The following is a 21,844-nucleotide window of genomic DNA, read 5'->3' as shown; positions in this document are numbered from 1 at the left end:
GATTGTTCTTCTGTTGAGTTTCTTTGGTCAGAACACACCCACAACCCTAGTGATGGTCTCTCCATCACACTCAGATTGTTCCAACAAATTCACTCTAGCAAGGCCACACTATGGCCCTCTTGCGGAAGAAGCATTTCACGATTTCCCTTAACGACTTGCGCTTACTTTATAGAGAGGGTGTGCCACATTAAGTGCCATCCAGAAGCAATTAGCTGAAGTGGGAGCAGGCTATAAAACCCTTTAACGTCAAATTGGCACCGATGCCAACTCTTCTCAGGTGTGCTTCCTGCAACTCGGTTCCCATCATACGATCATTAAGCATTAAAAGATGCCCCTTGCCTACAAATAAGAGTTTCACAGAACTGCTAGACTCAGATATACAGTCCCAGGAAAAAGTTTGTACACTCTTTGAAATTTCTTACATTTCTGTCAAAATTGGTCATAAAACATGGTCTGATCTTCCCGGTAATTACAAGAAGGCACAACCAGAGTCTGCTTTNACTAATTCAACCCAAACATTTACATATTTTCATTGGCCATAAGATGTAAACATTCAGAGGACAGCAAGGCATAAGTAAGTACACCCTTGCATTCAATAGGTTTTAACCCTAAGTTAGTCGCAATAACCTCAACCAGATGTTTCCTGTAGTTGCAGATCAGATTAATAAAACAGTCTGGATGTATCTGGTCTCCCTCTTCTTTAGAAAACTGCCTCTCGTCAGCAAGGTTTGTGGGATGTTTGGAGTGCATAGCTTTCTTGACTTCAGGCCATATAATCTTTTTTTTTTTGTCAGGGCTTTGACTGGGCTATTCTAGAATGTGTATTTCATTATTATGAAGCCATTCTAAAGTCGATTTGCCTCTAAAGTAAGGGTTGTTGTCACATTTTAGCACCCATCCTCGTGTGTGCTTCAACTGTGTGACAGACTACCTCACTTTTTTCTGTAAAATATCTCGATAAACTTCTGAGTTCATTGTTCCACTGATAATAGCAAACTGAAAAGGGCCTGAGGCAGCAAGGTAGCCGCATATAATGATGCTCCCGCCACCATACTCAAAGGTGGAGATGATGTTTTGGTGAAGATGTGGTTCTCCAGTTCTCCTCCAAACATGACATTGTGTGTTCCCCTGAACAATTCAACTTTGGTTTCAACGTTGGTCTACAGAATATTTTGCAGTAATTCTATGAAACATATAAATGCTTTTTCGCAAACCTCAAAGGTGCAGCAATATTTTTTTTGGACAGAAACCCCATTCATTTTAGATTGGCAGAATGAATCCCATTTTTAGCTATTCTTGGTTACATCTCCTCTTCTGAGTATGGTGGCGGGAGCATCATTATATGCGGCTACCTTGCTGCCTCAGGCCATGAACAGTTTGCTATTATCAGTGGAATAATGAACTCAAGTTTATTGTGATATTTTACAGAAAAAACGTGAGGAAGCCTGTCAAACAGTTGAAGCACACAAGAGTATGGGTCCTGAAATGTGACAACAACCCATACTTTAGAAGCAAATCGACTTTAGAATGGCTTCATAATAATGAAATACAAATTCTGAAATAGCCCAGTCAAAGCCCTGACAAAAAACAATTGAGATTATATGGCATGAAGTCAAGAAAGCTATGCACTCCAAACATCCCACAAACCTTGCTGACGAGAGGCAGTTCTCTAAAGAAGAGGGAGACAAGATACAAACAGATTGTTTTGTTAATCTGATCTGCAACTACAGGACAAGTCTGGTTGATGATATTGCAACTAACTGAGGGTTAAAAACTACTTAATGCAAGGGTGTACTTACTTATGCCCTGCTCTCCTGTGAATGTTATGGCCTTATGACCAATGAAAATATGATAACATGTAAATGTTTGGGTGGAATTAATTAAAGCAGACTCTGATTGTTCCTTCTTGTGATTTCCGGGAAGATCAGACCATGTTTTATGATCAATTTTGACAGAAATGTAAGAAATGTCAAAGGGTGTACAAACTTTTTCTTGGGACTGTACATGTACGGTCATCTCAAGTCACCTCTCATTTTCTTTGCCTACGAGTTTAAGGTTGTGAAAATGATGTCGGATGTTGGATTTTAAGCCTTGGCCTTAATTAAGGGATTTAGTTGTGAGGGTGCTTTTAATAAGCTTGTAATTTAATTCCTTGCCTTTATTGTACACTCCGGGTCAATTTTGGCTCTGGCAAGAATGCCTTCCTTATAAAGGTCTAAATTGTATGTACTGTACTGTAGATATGTAATGATAAACTAGTTTTGTGGGTCCTGGATTCATTCAAATGACATTTTGCACTCCCCTCTTGCCTGCATGTAGCCCTAAATGAAGTTGCACCAATCTCATGTCTTGTTTGTGTCCAGACACTCTCTGGCAGAAAGAAAGAGAGTTAGACCGTGGAGTAGAAGGACAATCTATTTATTACCTCTTTATGTAGATTTCTCTCCATTCGGTCTGTTGATGTGTTCAATCTGCTTACAAACCCTACCCATTCCATTTCATCCTGTATTTGTTGAGCTGCTGTCCTTTCATACACCACAAATGCAGAGGCGGATAATAAACTGAATAACTTTGTGAATGTGAATGATTTGTGAATGTGTGTGTGTGTGTGTGTGTGTGTGTGTGTGTGTGTGTGTGTGTGTGTGTGTGTGTGTGTGTGTGTGTGTGTGTGTGTGTGTGTGTGTGTGTGTGTGTGTGTGTGTGTGTGTGTGTGCGTGCGTGCGTGCGGGCAGGGAAGACAAAGTCAATTGTCAATTGTCACAGGCCCAGGGAGGAGGGACTATTGGATCCTCATTACATTGAATGTACTGGGTGTGGGGCCCTTTCTGAGGACTTTGTCCTGGGCCCAGACAAAGCTGTCAGCGGCCATGGGTGTTTGTGTGTGTTTGTGTGTGCATGCGTGTGTGTGTGTATGCATTCTCATCACCATCATGCTCAGAAAGGCCATGTTTGTTTTGGTTGTCCTGGCTTAACCTCTAATTAGAGTGCAACAGGCTTACAGAGAAAGACATAGCGATAGAGAGCAAGAGAGAGGGAAGAAGAGAAAGAGGGCGGAAGAGAAAAACAAATGGAATAAAGCAGTTCATGCATAAACTAATGGAACGGCATAAACCAACCGAACCATAATCTGCTCACAGCGGTGGTGGTAATCAACACATTCACAGATCTCATATTGTGAAGTCCAAGGCTAAATATTGAGCACTTGATATCAAAACAACACACATTACTGCCTTTTTACAAAGTGTAATTGGCACACAGTTTTACTCCAGGCCCCGATCTTTACAATATACCTAGATATTGAAGCAGAGGCAGCTTTGTTCTGGCTGTCTGTAGCTGTACTGCTCAGGTGAGGAGGCGGATGTGAGCTCTGCAGGGCTCTGGCACTATTTCAACTTTAACACAATCACAAATTCAGAGATTGGTTGGGGGTCTCCCTGTTGTTGACTACTTGCTGTATATTCAGCTAGAGGTCAGCCAGTGCTAATAAGCACCAAAGCTTATTGGAGACAAATGTTAAGTCATCAATATGGACAGGGAGAAAGAAGGGCGTTTAACCTATAGCGAAAAGATACTGAAGCGTGTGTTGGCCTTGATTCAGATAACAGTTTGGTATTAGAAGTAAGGTATGCTGTGCACACCTAGACCCAGGGCCAATGTCACTCTTTGGGGGCAACATCCACTCTACTTAGCCTCGCAACAGCCTCTCTTCTAACCCAAACTTTATATTGGGCTTTTATTGAATTCTCTTGGTATTTTGCTCCAGTTCTGTGTTGAAGACCTTTGAAGTCATTGGGATTTCATTAAATGTTCATGTGGATAGTGCATGTATGCACACGAGCAGCAACAGCACCTGTAGAGACTGAGGCGCTTTCATCACTAGTTTGATTATTTGGTCTGCTCCAGGCGGTGAAATCCTGATGCACAGACTGGGGTATGGTACACTTTCAATCCTACTGAGGTTTTTTCAACATGTTTTTCATGCCCTAGCTACCCATAACGCAATAGTGTATTGGGTAATTACTGTATGCTCCATCAAGTGGACAAGGACCACTTTTTAGAGTAAGGGTTATCATGAGTTATGCTTTCACGCCTTGAGTCATCCTTTCACACCAACAACCACAGAACAAGCTAAGCGCTCTTATTCCGAATGTTGTGGTGCGAACCACCTGCTGAAAGCCCCCTGAAATAGAAGGGAAATTATAGTCTCAGAGGTCACAGATGCGTCTCGCAGAGTAAACATGTCTGCAAGCTCTCTGAAATCGATGCTGCACCATACCAAAAGACAGATCCCCCATCCTAAGTCTGTTTTATGAATGCACAACCACAGACTGACGGTGATACATATCATATCCTATGCCATTATTATTTTTCTGCAGCTTTAATCTCTTAGACAGTATTGGCACACTGAGCCTGTGTGTGATCAAAGGGAGAAAGTTTCTGTGGGAATCGTGAAGTGAATTACTAAAGGATTAAAGGGGTTTTGGGGGGTTGTTGTTGTCAGAATGTAATGTGTGCAGGACATAAAGAGATTTACAAATGCTGTTTTCCATCTTCTAGCAATGTGAAAGTTGCAGTTCACAAAGATGAGATAAAGCTTCCTAACTGCAAAAGAATAAAATAATCGTTTTAAACTTTCCCATTCATCCAAATAAAAGACTCAGTCATCCAATAAAAACACATTTAATTTCAAATTGAATATGAAATTGGGGGCATGAACATGAATAAACAGTCTGCAGCAGAGATGGTATCCAGGATGACAACTCATCGCCAGATGTGACATCACAGCAATAGAAGGTATTTCGAGTTCTTCACAGCTGTTTTTAGAGCAGATTCTCCTGTGGCTTGAAAGACCACATTTAGATGTGTTACTTTCCCTGGCTTCAAGGAAAAAAATTCATGCTGAGACGATCTTCAGATCTTCCACTCCACTTAAGAGTCTGTGAGTTGCCCAACGCGTAGGTCTCTGGAGGGTGCTAATGTGACACATTGCTGAGTCATGCAGCACACATCTTGCCAGGTGTGCATGTCTTACACTTTTCCGATGACGTGTTCATCACTTCAACACAGCTTGTAGAGAAGCTGGTAGAGCAAGGTGCTACACTTAGATTGGTGGCTTTCACATCAAGATGGAGCGAGTGTGCCTAGAATGTGAGGGGTATTTTTTTAACACTGTTTGGGTTTCCGTCAAGTTTTAGAAAACTCTATTTTTTCACTAAATGTTGGAATTCAAACTCAAAGGGCTGCTTCAGATTAGAGTACTTCGAAATTTAATTTGGGAAAATTAATAAAGACATTTTTCACTGAAAGAAACTTGCTATGACCAAAATCCAAAACATTAATTTGGATTTAGGAAAGAGTGCCAACCCCTGGAGATTAGCTTTCTCAAATTGGATAAAGTGTTTCATTTTGGTTTGTGTTTTTAGAATAAATATTTTTCATTTTTTTGTCCTCAGTCTCAACAGTCAATATTTATGAAATCATCAATCTGATGTTAACCTTTTTGACAGTATTGCATCCTGTATCTAAACCTTTGTACAGAGTCTCACATCACATAGTTACGATGGCATATTAGGGGCAGGTTTTAATATATTATTTTCAGAATAACTCCGCCTGTCTCTGAAAGTAATGTACTTACATCTGTCCTAATAGGAAGTCATAGTGGGTTACACGGGTATCAGTGACGTGCGCTGAACTTAATGGCTGGTGAGGCACTGACTTTTCCAAAATCAGATTTTCAAATATACAGCTACAGTATTAGTTAGCCTGATAAACCAGCCTAAATGTATTGGATGTATTAATTTAGTCTGGCCCCGATGAATGGACAAAACGGAACATTGTTGATGAGCACAACCCGTTGTCTTTCAAACCTTGTCTGTGCCTATAGGCCAACGCTCGACCAATCAGCGCAACTGACTGTGACGTAGTAAACGCGACAGAAAGCTGTGGGAGGGGACTGTATGTAAACAAGTGAAGCAACTTCAGCATGGCTACAGCCTGCCTGTCCAGTGATGTAAGCAGCGCAGTGTATCACTATAGCGTTTTGAGATGGAGTCGGACTTTTGTTGTCGCTTGTGCCTAAAAGACATGCGAGTTGCCGGTGTACTACAACACTTTACAAAACTGTTCCAAAGTGCAACTAAAGCTTCGTCGGTTGCGGAAAGGTTGCAGAAAATTGGAGTGAACGTCTCGAATACACCGAGGAAGCCCAATCGAGTCTGCCGAGCGTGTACAACGGTGTTAAACAGACTTGAAAGAGATCTTCCTATTTATCGGAGGTGGATTGCAAACGAGGTCGAAGAAGGTGCCTCCGCAGAATCAACAGGTGCTGAAAAGCGAGCTCGGGAGCCTACTCCCTCGAAAACGCCGAGAGACTTGAAGAAGCTCCGCCACAGTACCGAGAAGCCAGAGGGATCTGTCGCTGCTCGGCGGAATATAGCCGAGGTAAGTTGACATTATCAGCGTAACTGCGACCGGTGGCGGCAAAACTATGCTTAATGTTCTAATACAGACATGAACCAGCTTAAGTTAGCCTTGAAGTGTTACATTAGTCAGTGGTCGAGTTGTAAAATCAAAGCAGGGGCCCGGTCAGTGATGTATTGTCATTATTGGGGGTTCGGGGGATGTCCCCCGATAAAATGTTGTAAATGTAGAGGTTAAACAAGTGCAATTGTAACACAATACAGTATGTGAAGAAGGGATGTTTTAGAGGGGAATGATATTTTACCATTTTCATTGAGGGGTATGTATAATTATCCAACATTTCATTGTAGGGGGCATGGCATCCCCCTCATAGTCTATCCCTACAACTCCAGCCCTGATGTTAGTGGGTTTGACCTTTTCGATACTGTAGAACTAAGCCACCTGCCAGCCAACCCATTGGCAAATTATGTCGTCTACTTTTACTGTGACATGCCAATTACTTGCACAGTTATTTTTTACTACAGTGTTGAATATGACACACACACACACACACACACACACACACACACACACACACACACACACACGGCTAACACTACCTCTGTGTCAAACTCTCTCTCTCTCTCTCTGGGTAAATAATATCTATTCTAGACAGATATTACATTTACACTTCTTTCATTCACAGGCCCCAATCAAAGGCTCAGTTGGTGACTCAAAGGAGGAGTTGATAAGGAAATATTTGGTCAAAAGAAAATGGAGGGCAGCAGCCAAGTTGATCATGTCACATAAAGATCTGGCTGAAGAAGTCAAAATCCAAGTCCTGGCGATGGTACAGAGTGAATGCAAGACATTATGCAACCCATGTGGCGACTTCATGTTGTGGCGTTCATCACCCGAAGACCTTAAAGTCTTCTCATTTTCCAGCCTGGAATCAGACCTCCTGCGTCTATCACCATTTCTGCTGTCTGTCTTTTCAACCATCTCCAACAACTGTCGACCCGTCACCTGTGCTGCCATCTCAATAGCACTGAGGGGAAGATCACCCCGGATGTCAGCGTTTGCACACTACGTAAACAATGTTCTACATTATGGTGGTGCCAAGAAGGCAGTCTTTAGCAGACTAAGTAAACTTGGCATCACAACAACTCACAACAACTCCATTGTAAAGCAGAAAGAGATGGCAGGTACATATGCAGATGGTCTGTTGGTGCTAAAGAGGCAGAATGAAGCATTCCTGGCAGAGCTTAACAGTACTGTCAGTCCAGGAGAGGAGAACCTTGACACGGTACTCAGTGATGTCTTCGGAAGCATGGAACAGCTACAGTTGTCAGGTGAGGCATAACCAACCTCTTCCCGCTCACACACACACACACACACACACACACACACACACACACACACACACACATGCATGCACACACACATGCACACCCACACCTACACATACACACACAGTGTTAATACATGGGAAGTAATCTTGTATGCTTTTTGTAAAAAAAAAATGGTGTGGGTGAAGGAGCCCATATGAAAATGAGGTATACAATAAACGCCACAGGCTGTCCGGCCAAAACAGTAGGAAGATGTCCAATGAGTCAGACACACACAGAGGTAAAGGCAAGCCGTGGTTTTACTATGTGTAAAAGAAGACATAAACAGGACATAAGAAACATGTACATGATCAAAATACAATAAGCATAATACACATACAGACTATATACAATACAGAGGGAAAGGAGGACCAAGGGGGATGGGAAATGTGAGGATGATTGCCTACAGCAGACATCCTAAGCAGGGGAAAGTGAAGTGATAAACATGGCACAGCTACCTTAACCTGTGGCTCAGCCCTAATATGCACTGAGCAGCACAGCAGGGTGCCGAGCTAGAGGGTGTGCCTGTTGCCGGGGGGCCCTAGCAACACAGTCTAAGGCCAGGAGCGGAAATTCACCGTGTGCACAGGTCAGCGAAAGGAGAGCAGTAGAGGGAGGGGGAGGCAGGTAGCCCACCAGCAAGGGGGGGATGGGCTGGCTGCAGAGAAGTTGTGGAATCTCACCAGAGGGTTGAACTGTTAGGAGCCCACCAGGCTTTAGGAGCCACAATTCTAAACACTTTGTCTTTATGTACTTTTATATCACAACAGAGACTGCAGAGGAGGCAGGTCCAAGCCACGCTGAAGGCCCGGTGCTGGACCAAGATGTGAGGATAAGCTCTCAGCCATTTCCTGAACAACAATCAACTCCACCACATACATACTCCATTGTACTTGACAACTTGGACTTTTTCATGCACGCACACCATCAATCATCACGCCACAGCAACCAATCCATCCACTGGATACACCATACTGCTGTCCAGGATCGAATTCCCATATATCATCTGCCCATTGACAAGCCGTGCGTGGATCTTCTTCAGTATGACTTGAGAGAGTCCCTCCCTGGACCCGACACACAACTTTTCATGCGCAGAGAGTTCATTGTCCTTGGCAGCCAAATCCTCACCCAGTATCTGGCAGCTTTCAGACCATTTTCCAGAGTGGTACTGCGCCACATCCCACACCAGTACTCTGAAGAAATGTCACAGCCTTCAACAGATGTAAGAATATTTTTGAAGATTCTACTATTTACTAATGCCTCTATCAACTGACAACAGTCAATTCTGTATAGTGACATATGTTCATCCAACTACCAACAGTCTGTGTAGTTCAGTGACTTACAGCATGTTCCTCTTTTCTAATTACAGTTCCCATTAGGGCTCATTTTCAAAAACGAAAATAAGACTTCTGACCTGTCCGAGGCACTCAGACACATTCAGCAGAAGTAAGTATGAAGCATCGCAACAGTTTTACTAACCCCCAGATGGCAAACATTCTGTCTGTGCCAAGACCCGCAAGGGAGACTTGCGCACTATGACATGTCCCTATCACTTTCTGTACTACTAAAGCCCATGCTGAACATTGCAAAGACCATACTTTGTACAGTTACTTCACACATAATCATCCTCATTGCAGGTATGTTCCAAACTGCCCCGAGGGTGTCTCCTCAGTGTTGGTAGGAGGTGATCGGCTCACTGAAGCCAACTGCAGAAATATACAGTGGTCTTTTGCAGAGGGACCTGATGAAAAGGATATGATGGGAAACATGGTGTTCATGTTCGAGGACTGGCACGCCATTAGAGTACTGTTTGAAGTAAGAACCATAACCGATCAAATATTCACATTTCAAATAAATATAAATGGACCGAGATAGTAACTTCATTTTTTCGGGGGTGGGTGTTGTGAAATTCCTTTGTTTTTCATCTTAGATCCACTTCAAACTGTTCTTCAATGTGACATCTGGCAAGGACCATGGGACACTATGTGCCAACATGACAAAGTTAAGGTAAATCTGCTGTATTGTTATCATAACTTCATTGATTACTTATTACTTAATGACATCCAGAAATTAAGTTGGATGACTACAAACATTCAAATATAAATGCACTGTATTGTCTTGACTTTATTATGAATTTTAAGTTTCTGGCATTTTCACAACACTTTGGCCAACCAGCCAGTGGAAAGTGAAGAGACCACTTTGTAGATGTTATTGTTTAAAGTGTTGACATTGTTTTCTGCTGTTTGGTCCACGTACTACACTACAGCCACAATGGACGAGTCTGGATGCATCATGAACTTGTGCTTTCTGTTGTGGGGTTGGACATGCACTTCTGCCATCATGAAAAGCAGAGTCATCTCCAGGGAAGGGGTTCTATGAAATTAACAGGATGGTATGGTTACATGCATTTTGACAGACATTTTTGTATTTTCACTAACAATTCTGCACACGTGTGCCTGAGGTGAATGAGGTGAATGTGTACTGTTTGTCTTTGCATGCAAAACTACATTCCATTGCATGTGGAATATGCTTTTTAAACCTAACATGACGTACAATCAAGGTTTATAGATTAACAGTAGTGGCAGAAAATATACTTGGGCGGGCCAGGCGGAGTGTGTGTGTGTGTGTGTGTGTGTGTGTGTGTGTGTGTGTGTGTGTGTGTGTGTGTGTGTGTGCGCGCGCCCGCGTGCGCGCGTGTGTGTGCACATGCCCATCAAGGCTCATGAGAACTGTATATGTCTAATGTTTGTGTATTTGTCACAGGTGCAGCAATGCCAAACAGGGTCCCCATGGAGCCTTCAATGCCTACAAACATTTTGTCATCACTGACACAACTGCTTTGTTCCTGGCGGCTGCCATGGAGCAGTTTGGGCTTCAGGATGTTGCAGGTAACTTCAAAGTCTTTTGATAAAGAAATGCTTGGCTGTGAGTAGAATGTTGTCTAAGACTAGAAGTGGGCAAACTCAGTCCCGGGGGCCATCTGCGGCCCACGGGACCATTTCATGTGTACCTCATATAATAATAACAATAATAATACTTTGGTATTATGTGTAGCGCCTTTGAGAATACCCAAGGTTGCTTCACAAGATATCTGAGTAAGTGTGTGTGTGGGTGCACAAGAAAGACAAATTTTAAGTCAGTGATACACCCATCCAACATTCTAAGGCTACCCAAGATAAGGGTGCGGTGGGCTGGAGACTAACCAAGTAGAGGCTACTGTATTCATCCTCATAAATGTCATTACAATGTGCAGTAATGAAGTAGTAAAACTCATTAAGTCAGCATACTAAATGTCTTGTTACTGACAAAGGCAAATTACGACTTCTGGCCCAGCGGTCAACGTTTCAAACCTAATTTGGCCCTTGAACTGAAATAATTGCCCACCCCTGTCCTAGACTGATGTTTGTGATGTATCTTGTCTTTAATCTGATGTAGAAATCCCGGATTCCTTTGTGCCGGACAACGTTGCGTCCGGAACACAAGAAATGAAAAGAGACTGGCTCAGTGAGAAGACAGGCGAGGTGGTGGACAAGTTCATCATGTTTTGGGATGAGCATGTGGTCAGCGAAGTCCCTGAGAGGCCGAAGAAGCAGTATCCATGTAGAGCTCAGGGATGTAAGCAGACCTACACATACCACAAATCAAGAGACAAACACGAGCTCAAAAAACACAACATGGTTGTTTCGGACACACCAGCACCAGCACCAGCATCCCAAAACGATCACAAACAAGCACACAGCATGGCAAGGCTGAGTTTCAGTTTTTTTCTGATGGACATGTTGGATGCTGTCAAAGAAGGTGATGGGGGCAGACTGATGCGGCTTTACAAGGTTGCCCTCCTGTTCTACAAAGCACATGGACACAGCCACTATGCCTACAGCACTTTTCTTCTGACAGTACAGCTAAATGCAGTTCTGAGTCCACGGATGGCCCACAGCGTGACCTGGAACAGATTCTGGAATACCAGGGGAGGGAGAGGGGTCAACATACCCCTTGATCTACACTTGGAACACCTAAACAACTTCCTGAAGTCGTTTCTGAAGGGTCAGGGTCCTAATCTGTCTGAGCGCTCTGCAAGCCGGATCAGTCAGTCATTGGGTGTCTTAAAAAACATGATGGAGAAGGTTGATGAGGAGTTGAGCATCAAAAGGCCAACTGGCACCCATCGCGCCACTCAGGAAGCAGACGATGTGCTGACTCTGGTCAGTGTGTTCACTGAGGGTCGGATTTTTTCTGATATACCTGGACGCTTCTTTCATGCCTTCCCTGGTTTCCACAAGAATCCACTTGTCAAACTTCAAGACCAAGACATATGGCAGTGGATGAAAGACAAACTGGATGAGTGGAGCTGTTTAAGACTCTGATGTGCATACCACAGCATGTTTATTTCTATTGTTCATGATACTAGTGCATAATGTCTTTCTTGTAAATATTGTATATAATCTTTTCTTGTAAATACTGTGCAAAGTTTCTTTCACATTTTTCTACTAGTCTATATAGTTTCATTGTATTGTAATTTAATTTCATTGTTTGCCAAAATGCCTTGTTCCCTAATTTGACATTCAGATAAATAACCTCATTTCACTTAACTATTTTTTGTTGTGCAGTCTCATTTCAGGTCACAATGTCATTATTGAACCAGAAGCAAGTCAAGTCTAGTTGGTCTATTGTCAAATTCCTTGACATGGGAAAGCAAGAAATGTAATTTCAAATTCTTTGTATGACCAGTGCATGTAAAGAAATTGACAATAAAACCTACTTGACTTGACATGAACTGGTCATACAAAGAACTTGAAATTACGTTTCCTCCTTCTCCCATGCAAACATACTAAGGGTACAGACAAGGCTAGACAATAGACATTAAAGCGCCAAAAAAGTAGACTGCAGTAGACCTATGTAATAACATAAATAATAAGAGATGCCTTTTGTTGAACACATTCGTTTTGTTCAAGTGTAAGGTGCTGACAGATTTAGAGGCATTGTGGCTTAGTAATAGCCAACACTGAGCTAAGAAACTGTGTGTGTGTATATATTGACATTGTTGCCTTACACGTAAGTGATTATGTGCAAGTATTAACATTGCTACGTATTCATGGACCTGAATACATTTTAAAGATAACTCAGGGAAACAGTGAAGATGATTGTCTGAGTGAAGCCAGGGGGGAAAAAAGATTGCACCCCTCATCCAGTGCTTCCCTATAATTTTTCGTGTTGCAAGTCATGAAGAATGCAAAATATTTGCAAAAGGATCTTTGGAAAGACTATGAAACAAAACAGGGAAAATGAATTATTGACTCAAACAAGAATATCAATCAGCACTGCTCAAATTTTATTTACAAACTGTTAAATCAAGCTCTGTTTAAACCAAACCACACAAAAAGACCAAATATTATTTGGTATACAAAAGGTTAAAAAAAAAAAGCTCCAGCTGTACAATAGAGGCACTTGTGGAGAGATGTCATTACAAGATATTCTTACAAAGTATATGAAATCACAGCAAACAGTAGGTGACAAAACAATGGAATTGAGTGTAACCTGGTGTGTACATACTTAAGGATAGCAGTTAATCACACTGATCTTGATCGGACTTCTCTAAAGGTGACAACCCAGACTCTGTACTGCTGTGACATGGAGTGCCCTGACTGCTTTCTGAGTAGTCATCAAAGTAGCCTTTGAAATGTTGGTCTGGCACCTCATATTCACTTGGAGACACATGTATTTCTGGCAACTCAAAGTCCCCAAAAACCTCATGGCACACAACCAGAATTTGTTGTGCGTGTTCTTTGCTGAATACAGGGAGATTGTCCATAATGTACTCCAGATCAAATATGTGTTTGCAGTGGTCAACCACACTATTGATGAGGACCTCACCAAAACCAGTACAGTGTGCTATACTTGTGAACAGAGGTTGGTGGGGTACAATGCTCATCTTGTACTCGAGTAAAAGCTCCCTGACTAAGTCCTCGTCATCCTCTGCGACTTCCCTGCTTCTGACCGGAGCTTGACCCAGAGTATGAGATTTTTCGAATTCTGGTGTAGTCACGGTGCATCCGGTTGACGTGCACATGCAAACAGAGTGACAGTAAGTGCAGCATAAATGCCCAGGCTCAACACTGTCAGTGTGGTCCTCAAAGTTTGCAAACAGAGACTTCCGAAAGCAACTGTTGCTGCCTTTACCCAGCAATTGTTTGACTCCCTCGTCTGCAATTATCTGTGCTTTTACACGCAATATGACTGCGTGTGCAGAAGATCCATCCCTCCCTGCCCTGCCTAGCTCCTGTAGGATGGCCTCTGCGTCCTCTGGAACACCATACATGATGACATAGGACACAGTGGGGAAGTTCATCCCCATTCCCAGTGCTGTTGTTGCTACAACAACTCGGCAGGCACCTTCACCAGAAAATGATTTCAGGACCCTTGTTTTGTTGTGTGGTAGGGTCTGACTGTGAAAAATCCCAATTAATAGGTTTTCCACCTTGTGCTCGGGATCCCTGTTGACCCAACAGTCCTCACCTAGTTTTGCTTGAAGGTAACCAAAGACCTTGCCAACAGCTTTCAGTGTCCGACAGTAAATAATTGTGTGAGGCATATTGGGGCCGAGTGTTTTCAGGTCCCTCACCAGCCAATCAAAGCAGTCCAGTTTGTGTGAATGAGTGGTCTTCAGTCCGAGTCTAATGTTGGTCCGGTTTGGGCTGACGGTGACTTCAGTAGCTTTCTCCAATTGTAGCTTCGATCTCACAATGGCTCTGGAGTCCAGGTCTGCGGTTGCAGTCAAGGCCAAAATAGGTGTATCTGAAAGACAAAAAGTAAACACTTCAATTAGTATGTGTCTTCATGTCATGTGTGGGAATGGTGCTGTCGTGCCGAAAAGCGAGTGCCTGCCAGAACACGAGTGCCCTCATTGAAACCAATGACCAATTTTTCAGATAGTTTTTACCCATTTTTGCAGATAAATCTGACACAATTTAAGATGGAAAGCCTATCAATAAAGCATCTACATTCCTTCTGGAAGTATTACAAAGAACTGGTTACAATTTCAGCATTATTTCCATGAAAGAATCGAAGAATTGTCATAACAAATGTTACAGCTTCATTCAAATAGCTCATATTAAGTGCAGGACGAGTAATGTTTCATAAGCATATTTTTAGTTCATAAATTATGTAATTCATTCTGCAAGAAATTGTATAATTTTCTCTCAAAAAATGTCATTGGTTTCAATGAGGGCACTCGTGTTCTGGCAGGCACTCACTTTGTGCCAAGCTGTGTCCTTTATGTTGTAGCACAGTGTCCCCTAAGTGTGAAAAAGGTGAGAGGGGTGGGGGTTTGGTTTCACAACTTGGTAGCATTTCTTCAGCAGGCGGGGGAGGGATAGAGTGCAGGTTAGCAAAATCGAGGCTTAAAAGAAAATGGCAGCTACAACTAGGTTGAGAGCCAGCATCAATTTGGCAGCCATGGTCTTCCCAATGCTGCACTGAGGACAGGACCAGGGAAAAGGACCCAATGTCGGGAATCTGACTTATGTGATTCTTATGTTTTCACTAACGTCTCAATGTGTCCTCACATCTCAACAATATAACGGTAGGTGTACAGAGGCTGTCCTAATGTCATACACTGACTTGTAAAGGCTACAGTACAGACACGTTAGCACTTGGGGATACGTTTGCATCAGTGTGTGAACTTGCAAGTGAAATATCAATGCTTACCTTGTTTGACGAGGGCTCGAAGTTCTCCTAGCTTGCCAAAACACTCCCTGAAGGCCTTCTCCCCTTTGCCACGTTTCCCCCTGTGGAAAATCAGTACGTTATTCTTCAACCACAAAGCAATTAAGTCCATTTAAACTAGCTTCTTAGTGTTATTTCCACATAAACGGAACAGTTAATTCAACATTATTGAGCAATTGCGTCCATGTAAACTTCAATCTTATATGACCTAGGTTTTAGATAAACTGAGATTAAAATGGAGACGTCCGGGGCGACAGTCCAGTGTTACAATGGCAACAGGGTGACGCGTTTACCAAATTACCGTCATCTTTTAGGAATATACTTTACACACACCTTGACGTGGTTAAAAGCATGCCACTTACCATTTGTAAATGAGATGAACCTCGTCCACCACAACTCCGACGACGTTGTCTTGGAAGACTTTGGTACCCAACATATCGCGCCACTTGTTCTGCAAAAGCCATGCCTCCGGACTGCCGAACAACAACTGGCAATGACCCCTTCTGATGTTGGCTAGGTTATCGACGCCCAGTTGCATGGCAGTGAGTCCAAAATTGCTCGCCTCCTTCACCTGGTCATCCATTAGGGCTAACAATGGCGAGACGACAACTACCATTGGGTTTTCACAGAGCCCCATCCTTTTGGCTACCAGTGGAGCTAACTGGTAAATAAGACTTTTGCCATAGCCTGTCGGCAATACGGCGAAAACGTCCTTCTTAGAAATGAATGAACGGAGAGCCTCCTCTTGCTCACGTTTTAAAGAAAACCCCAAGTCTAATTCCTCCAGAACTGATGCCAATGCAGAATCAAACGAGCGCTGTTCCATTGCCGCCGCCATCTTTCTTGTTGTGCTTCCTCCACTGCCCAGCGTCTCACTGCTATGTCGTCACTCCCTCAAAACCCCGCCCCAGAACCCTCTGCCCCGCCCGCGTTGATTCAAAACACATCTCTGCGTTGTGATTGGTTTAGTTGTCATCTTGCCAGATTCAGGGCAAGATTCAAAATGAATAGTTGTTCGATACCAGACCCACCCGCAGCTGAAAATTTTTCAGCGTCCAGCAGGTGGCGCTGGTTTACCAGGCTAAGTATTAGTAAATATTTGCCAAATAGGCCTACCGATAAATTTCATATGTCATAGCTTTCTTAACACAAGGTAGGCCTACACATAGGCGGCGCTACAGCAAGACTGTTGGGGAAGCTAAAAAAATAAATATAAATAAAAAGAAACGGAACATTTCCATGTGCAACTGCAACACATCCATTCTGGCTATTATATGTTAAAACGGCTTGCCATATGCTCGTGCCGTGCGCCAATGGAACTCTCAAACGCGACAGGCACACACACGCACACACACACACTGAAGGCAGGGGAGGAAGAGCTAGTTGCCAGACCATGGACTATTATCTCCCAAAAATGTCTCCAGCAATCAAATCATACACCCGAATGTCCACACCTTTGTTTCTATTGACATTTTCATGCGCAATGTCACTCTGTCTACCTCCATCAGACCGGTATCAAAACTCGCAATCAAACTCGCAAAACTAATCACGAGGCAAAATGCGCACACACCGGGGGGAGACAGGAGAGCAAAGAAGCCAGCTGATTGACCATATATCACCATGGCCAAAAATATCATATGGGTCTATCATATCCAACACCAACAGACATATCAGATGTCAGTTTTGCAGCCCAAATAATACAAATATGCTGTTTCTAGTTGAAGTAGCTTGCAATGATGTAGTTCGCTACATTTTACAGATGGAGCTAGCTTAATATTTCTATTGGATGTAGCTTGTCTAGAGGAGCTAAATGTTAGCTTACTACTAGGTTCTACAAGTAGCTTGCGTTGCGCAGCCAGACACTGTTCTCGCTGCCTCGCACTGTACACTGTTCACTCCAGTCACACGCAGATGTCCAACAAACACAAGCGAATCTACACACATCACATTACATGGTAACTAAACCACACGGGCAGCCCACCATGAATTCAGGAAAGGTGTGCATTTTTGAAAGTGGTGTTAGCTTGGTGACAGGATAGCACTGTGCATTGCTTTGAAGTGATGGCTAGTTAGACGGAAGACAAGTAGACAACAACATCGACAACAACATTGCCACCAAATAGTAAACTTAGTGCTTCGGCGAGCACATCAGGGGGGAAACGGATTTCCTACCTTATTCTGTCCTGTTAATTCCTGTTACTTGAAGCTCTTAGTTTCGTTATGAAATCCACTTCCATGGTAGCAGTCAAAGTGAACAAGCTAGCCAACACTAATGACACGACCGATTGAACTTCAGATTCGCTATGACGTAACTGCCAGCAAGACTCTCAATGCCAGAATGAGATTGCGGCCAGACTGCTGCTGGCCTCAACACTGTATCTTTCAGTGGGCGTTATGCCAAAGCGGTCAGAGTAAAGAAATGATAATCACACATAGAAAATAGTAAAAAAAAACATCAGGAAAATGAGGGCACACCATACATATTTCTATTAAGTGTATAAAAACGTTTAATACAATATTCCCAGGTTGCATACACAGAACGAGCAAAAGGGCGCATGCGCACAAGCTTGTTAACGAGGGATTGCGCAATCCGGCGTGAGGCAAACTAGGAGTTGCCCCAAATTTTACGCAAATATTAAGATTTTGGTCACGAAAATGATAGAAAATTATTGAAACTGTTTAACTACTGCACAAATGATACTTATGGTGCAGATGCTCGAAAACAATAGCCTAGTTATTATTGTTACTATTATTCATATTTACTGCATCTCATCATTCTCATGTAGGGTTGGTGAGGCACTGCCTCCCCTGCCGTATTGGAGGGCACGTGCCTGACGGGTATCCATACTGATTGGGGACTTTGGACCTGAGTGTTTCTTTCTTCATTTCTTTTTGGGGTATTTTCTTTCTTTTTTGAAAAATTCAAGCTGTCAGTCATTTCAGCTGTTGGTGTTAACCTCGAGTTGTATTACTCAGTTATTATGCAGAGTGTCAAATATGTTCCCATTATAATTTGAAAGACCTTTGTCATAAAATACATTTTTAAGGTTGTAAAGTTTTGAAGGAGGCACCTTCTCGGTGTAAGAGAGTTTGTGCCTCATTTATTAGGAAGTATGCTCTTCCCCTGGACTTCTCTTTGGCAAATTTGAGGCAGGCATGTAGAAAGCACTGATAAATTGATGACCTGCAAGGATTTATGATGAGAGTCAGGGAGCTGGTGATGACGATGGCAATGCAGAGTTAGACTATGAGGCCTGGTGCAGTAGATATCACAAGCTTTAATGTTGGGAACTGTAGTGGTTGGTGATGCAGGCTTTGATATGGAGGGCCTAGTTAGCTCCTAGTTAGAATGGCATCTGGTACTGGAGGAACTGGGAGGTTGGGCTGTGACAACCTGATATAGGCAGTGCAAGCTTTAAGAGTGTGGGTTTTTGAACATTCTATAAAGAATGCGTTCTATAACAATGCAAGATTCTAAAATTCCAAATTTTATTGAATGGCGCCCAAAATTCTATAGAACTTTCACTGCCCGAACATTCCTGTCACACCGGTGTGACGGTTCACTCTTAAAGGCAACACAAAGTAGATTTCCTCTTCCTTCGGGCACCGTACAGTTTTGTCTCTTACTCAAACTGCAGAGTGATGGCCGACTCATCAAAATGTTCTGAATTGATAAGGGCTTGTTACAAGTTGATGAGCAACTGAAACCATTTTGAAACATTATTCTAAGGTGGGAAAAAAGGTTTAAAAAAAAAAAAAAAAAGATATTGGGAGCACGAGTGAGCTTTGAGTCCACAAGCTGGTGCACTTTGCAGAGCAAGCTCAAAGAGTGTGGGGATGTGGTATATCAGGGTCCTGAGGGAGACTGCAGTCGTTGCTGCCTCAGCATAGTACCGTAGCTCAGCTTATCCCCCAGCTCCAGCCTCCATGTTGCAGCAGTGGATCTACTAACCTCTCACCCCCATGGACAATGCATTGCATTCATACCAATCCTCATCATCCGCATGTCCTTTGTGGGCTACTGCTACAGTACACATACTGACTTTCCCCCACCCTCCATGGGTGATAAACCTCAACTGATCCCCGCCCTCCATGGACCTTAGAAGTGAATTCCGAACATCATTACATGTAGGCTACTACATCCCCACAGATGCCCACTTCTAAAGTCACATCCTCATCAAGTCCACATCCCCCAAAATCCCCACAGGACGTTGGGGACTATGTGAAGTCAGCTCCCCTCTCGTTGACCTTTACCCCTTTCAACATTTAGGGGCGCATCGGGGGATGTTGGCCTAGCAGCCTGCCATACTACTAAATCCTCTTTCATCTTCTCAGGATGAGTCACACATAGCATATTAATGTTTTAAAGAGTTAGCTGAAAACATCATCTGCAAAATTCTCAAAGTTTGCAAGTATACTTCACATGTAGACCACGAGCTCATGTATTTTTTCTTTTTTCCCTCTGGTCAGACAGAGAAGCAGTACCATCATTTCAGTCCATTTCATTTGGCTTTTAATGCATTCATAATTTATCCAGTCAGGCAGTCCAATCTACTCATTTCGTAGGCCATGGCTTTGTCTGAATTCATTCCAGTTAAAAAAAACACACAAAGTAATATAGTACAGTAACTAAGGGTATTTTTTACACCTAGTCCCAGCAAAAGGTCTCTGTTCTGTTATATTGTGAGTGTATTACGAAAAGAACAGGCTGCTCTTTCTGGTCCAGTTAGGCTTTTATGGTGTGTCAGTCTCCTCAAGTGATTACACCTAGTCACAAGGATAACTTGTCAGGACTCATAAGTGAACCATACTGAGACCACGTCAATAAAGATGTCATTACGGTTCACTTCCGAGCGGTCTAGATACACTTTGGAGCTTTCACATATGCACAGAAAATGCTGAGTCACAGGTCTGAGTTCACTAATGGCTCTTTTCCACTGCCGGTTTTCTGGTAGGCCTACAGCTCGACATAGCAACTCTGTCACCACTTTTTGCTTTACAATTGAGCTGTGTCGTGCTTATTCGAAAAGCAAAAAGTGGCGGCCGAGTCGCGCTGTGTCGAGCTGTAGGCCTACCAGAAACCTGGCAGTGGAAAAGAGGCATTAAATAGCTGAAAGGGACAAGGTGTGAACACACCCTAAGATAAGTAATCAAGATAGAATTCAGTTGGTGAAATCGTAAGTGCCTATAGTGTTGTGACATGAGTGCTTTATGCGGTTGTATTTCAGTCAAACCCAAGTCACCATGACCTGAATGTGAAGGAGGCGTGGGCACAGGGCTTCACAGGGAAGGGAGTAGTGGTCACCATCCTGGACGATGGCATCGAAAAGGACCATCCAGACCTGGCACAGAACTATGTAAGTCGGTGTGTCCATTTGTTAATGTGGGTGCTGGTGCATTTGTCTGTGCGTCTTGTGTTTGAGTCTGTGAGTCTCAACAACATGTGATTCTGTATATGAACGTATGTGTTTTTCTGACAAAGAATGGCATATAAACTGTATATAGCCTACTATATATTGAATAATGCATGTGGTCTGGTCAGAGACATGTCTGTAGATGTGTGTGTGTGTGTGTGTGTGTGTGTGTGTGTGTGTGTGTGTGTGTGTGTGTGTGTGTGTGTGTGTGTGTGTGTGTGTGTGTGTGTGTGTGTGTGTGTGTGTGTGTGCTTGCGTGCTTGCGTGGGTGGGTGGATGGGTATGTGGGTGGGTGCGTGCGTGCGTGCGTGCGTGCGTGCGTGCGTGCGTGCGTGCGTGCGTGCGTGCGTGTGTTATCAGGAATGCCCTTCTCACCTTTCCTCCGGTACTGACAGGATCCAGATGCCAGCTACGACGTGAATGACAGAGACCCGGATCCACAGCCTCGTTATACACAGCTCAACGACAACAGGTGACACACACACACAGACAGACAGACAGACAGACACACACACACACAGTACAAACTTTTTTGTTTTGAACTTTTTGGCTACAATATTCATTTTCTACCCAAGTCTTGTGTGCTCCTCCTTTTGTGTTACTCTGAGTGATCACTACTTTTTGTGAGTGGATGCACCAAGCAAGACACAGCTCAAAAGTCTCCGTGCAGATGTTGACCTATTTGGTTTTTCCTTTATACACACACAGACACATACAGACACATACAGACACGCACGCGCGCACACACACACACACACACACACACACACACACACACACACACACACACACACACACACACACACACACACACACACACACACACACACACACACACACACACACACCTTTTCCATGTCTCATCCTTTTTTATATAGCTCTCCTTTCTTGCACAGACACACTCTGAGGGTGTCACAATTT

General features: G+C 43.2%; 2 protein-coding genes across 2 annotated transcripts in view; both read left to right on the top strand.

The window, feature by feature from the left end:
* Window positions 1-21,844, top strand: part of furinb (furin (paired basic amino acid cleaving enzyme) b) — a 151,394-nt gene that overhangs the window by 45,971 nt on the left and 83,579 nt on the right. The window contains exons 5-6 of the mRNA XM_063196583.1: window positions 20,738-20,866; window positions 21,319-21,395. Of these exons, the coding sequence (XP_063052653.1) occupies window positions 20,738-20,866; window positions 21,319-21,395 (206 nt within the window). The remainder of the gene's footprint in view (window positions 1-20,737; window positions 20,867-21,318; window positions 21,396-21,844) is intronic.
* LOC134447224 (uncharacterized) lies at window positions 7,107-12,411 on the top strand. The gene is made up of 8 exons (XM_063196582.1): window positions 7,107-7,751; window positions 8,558-9,009; window positions 9,157-9,233; window positions 9,425-9,602; window positions 9,718-9,794; window positions 10,054-10,179; window positions 10,551-10,675; window positions 11,223-12,411. Exons 1-8 carry the CDS (start codon window positions 7,199-7,201, stop codon window positions 12,149-12,151), a joined length of 2,517 nt encoding a protein of 838 aa, XP_063052652.1. The 5' UTR covers window positions 7,107-7,198; the 3' UTR covers window positions 12,152-12,411.

The sequence above is a fragment of the Engraulis encrasicolus genome, chromosome 4 (genome assembly GCF_034702125.1).
Source record: "Engraulis encrasicolus isolate BLACKSEA-1 chromosome 4, IST_EnEncr_1.0, whole genome shotgun sequence".
Classification (NCBI taxonomy): Eukaryota; Metazoa; Chordata; class Actinopteri; order Clupeiformes; family Engraulidae; genus Engraulis; species Engraulis encrasicolus.
This window is presented reverse-complemented; position numbering and strand designations above follow the sequence as displayed.

Excerpts from the sequence above, each read along its gene's own strand:
- LOC134447224 (XM_063196582.1), top strand. The coding sequence starts at position 7,199 with ATGTCACATAAAGATCTGGCTGAAGAAGTCAAAATCCAAGTCCTGGCG. Across the intron at positions 7,752-8,557 it reads GGAACAGCTACAGTTGTCAG|AGACTGCAGAGGAGGCAGGT; the intron begins GTGAGGCATAAC and ends ATATCACAACAG. Across the intron at positions 9,234-9,424 it reads CTCAGACACATTCAGCAGAA|GTATGTTCCAAACTGCCCCG; the intron begins GTAAGTATGAAG and ends TCCTCATTGCAG.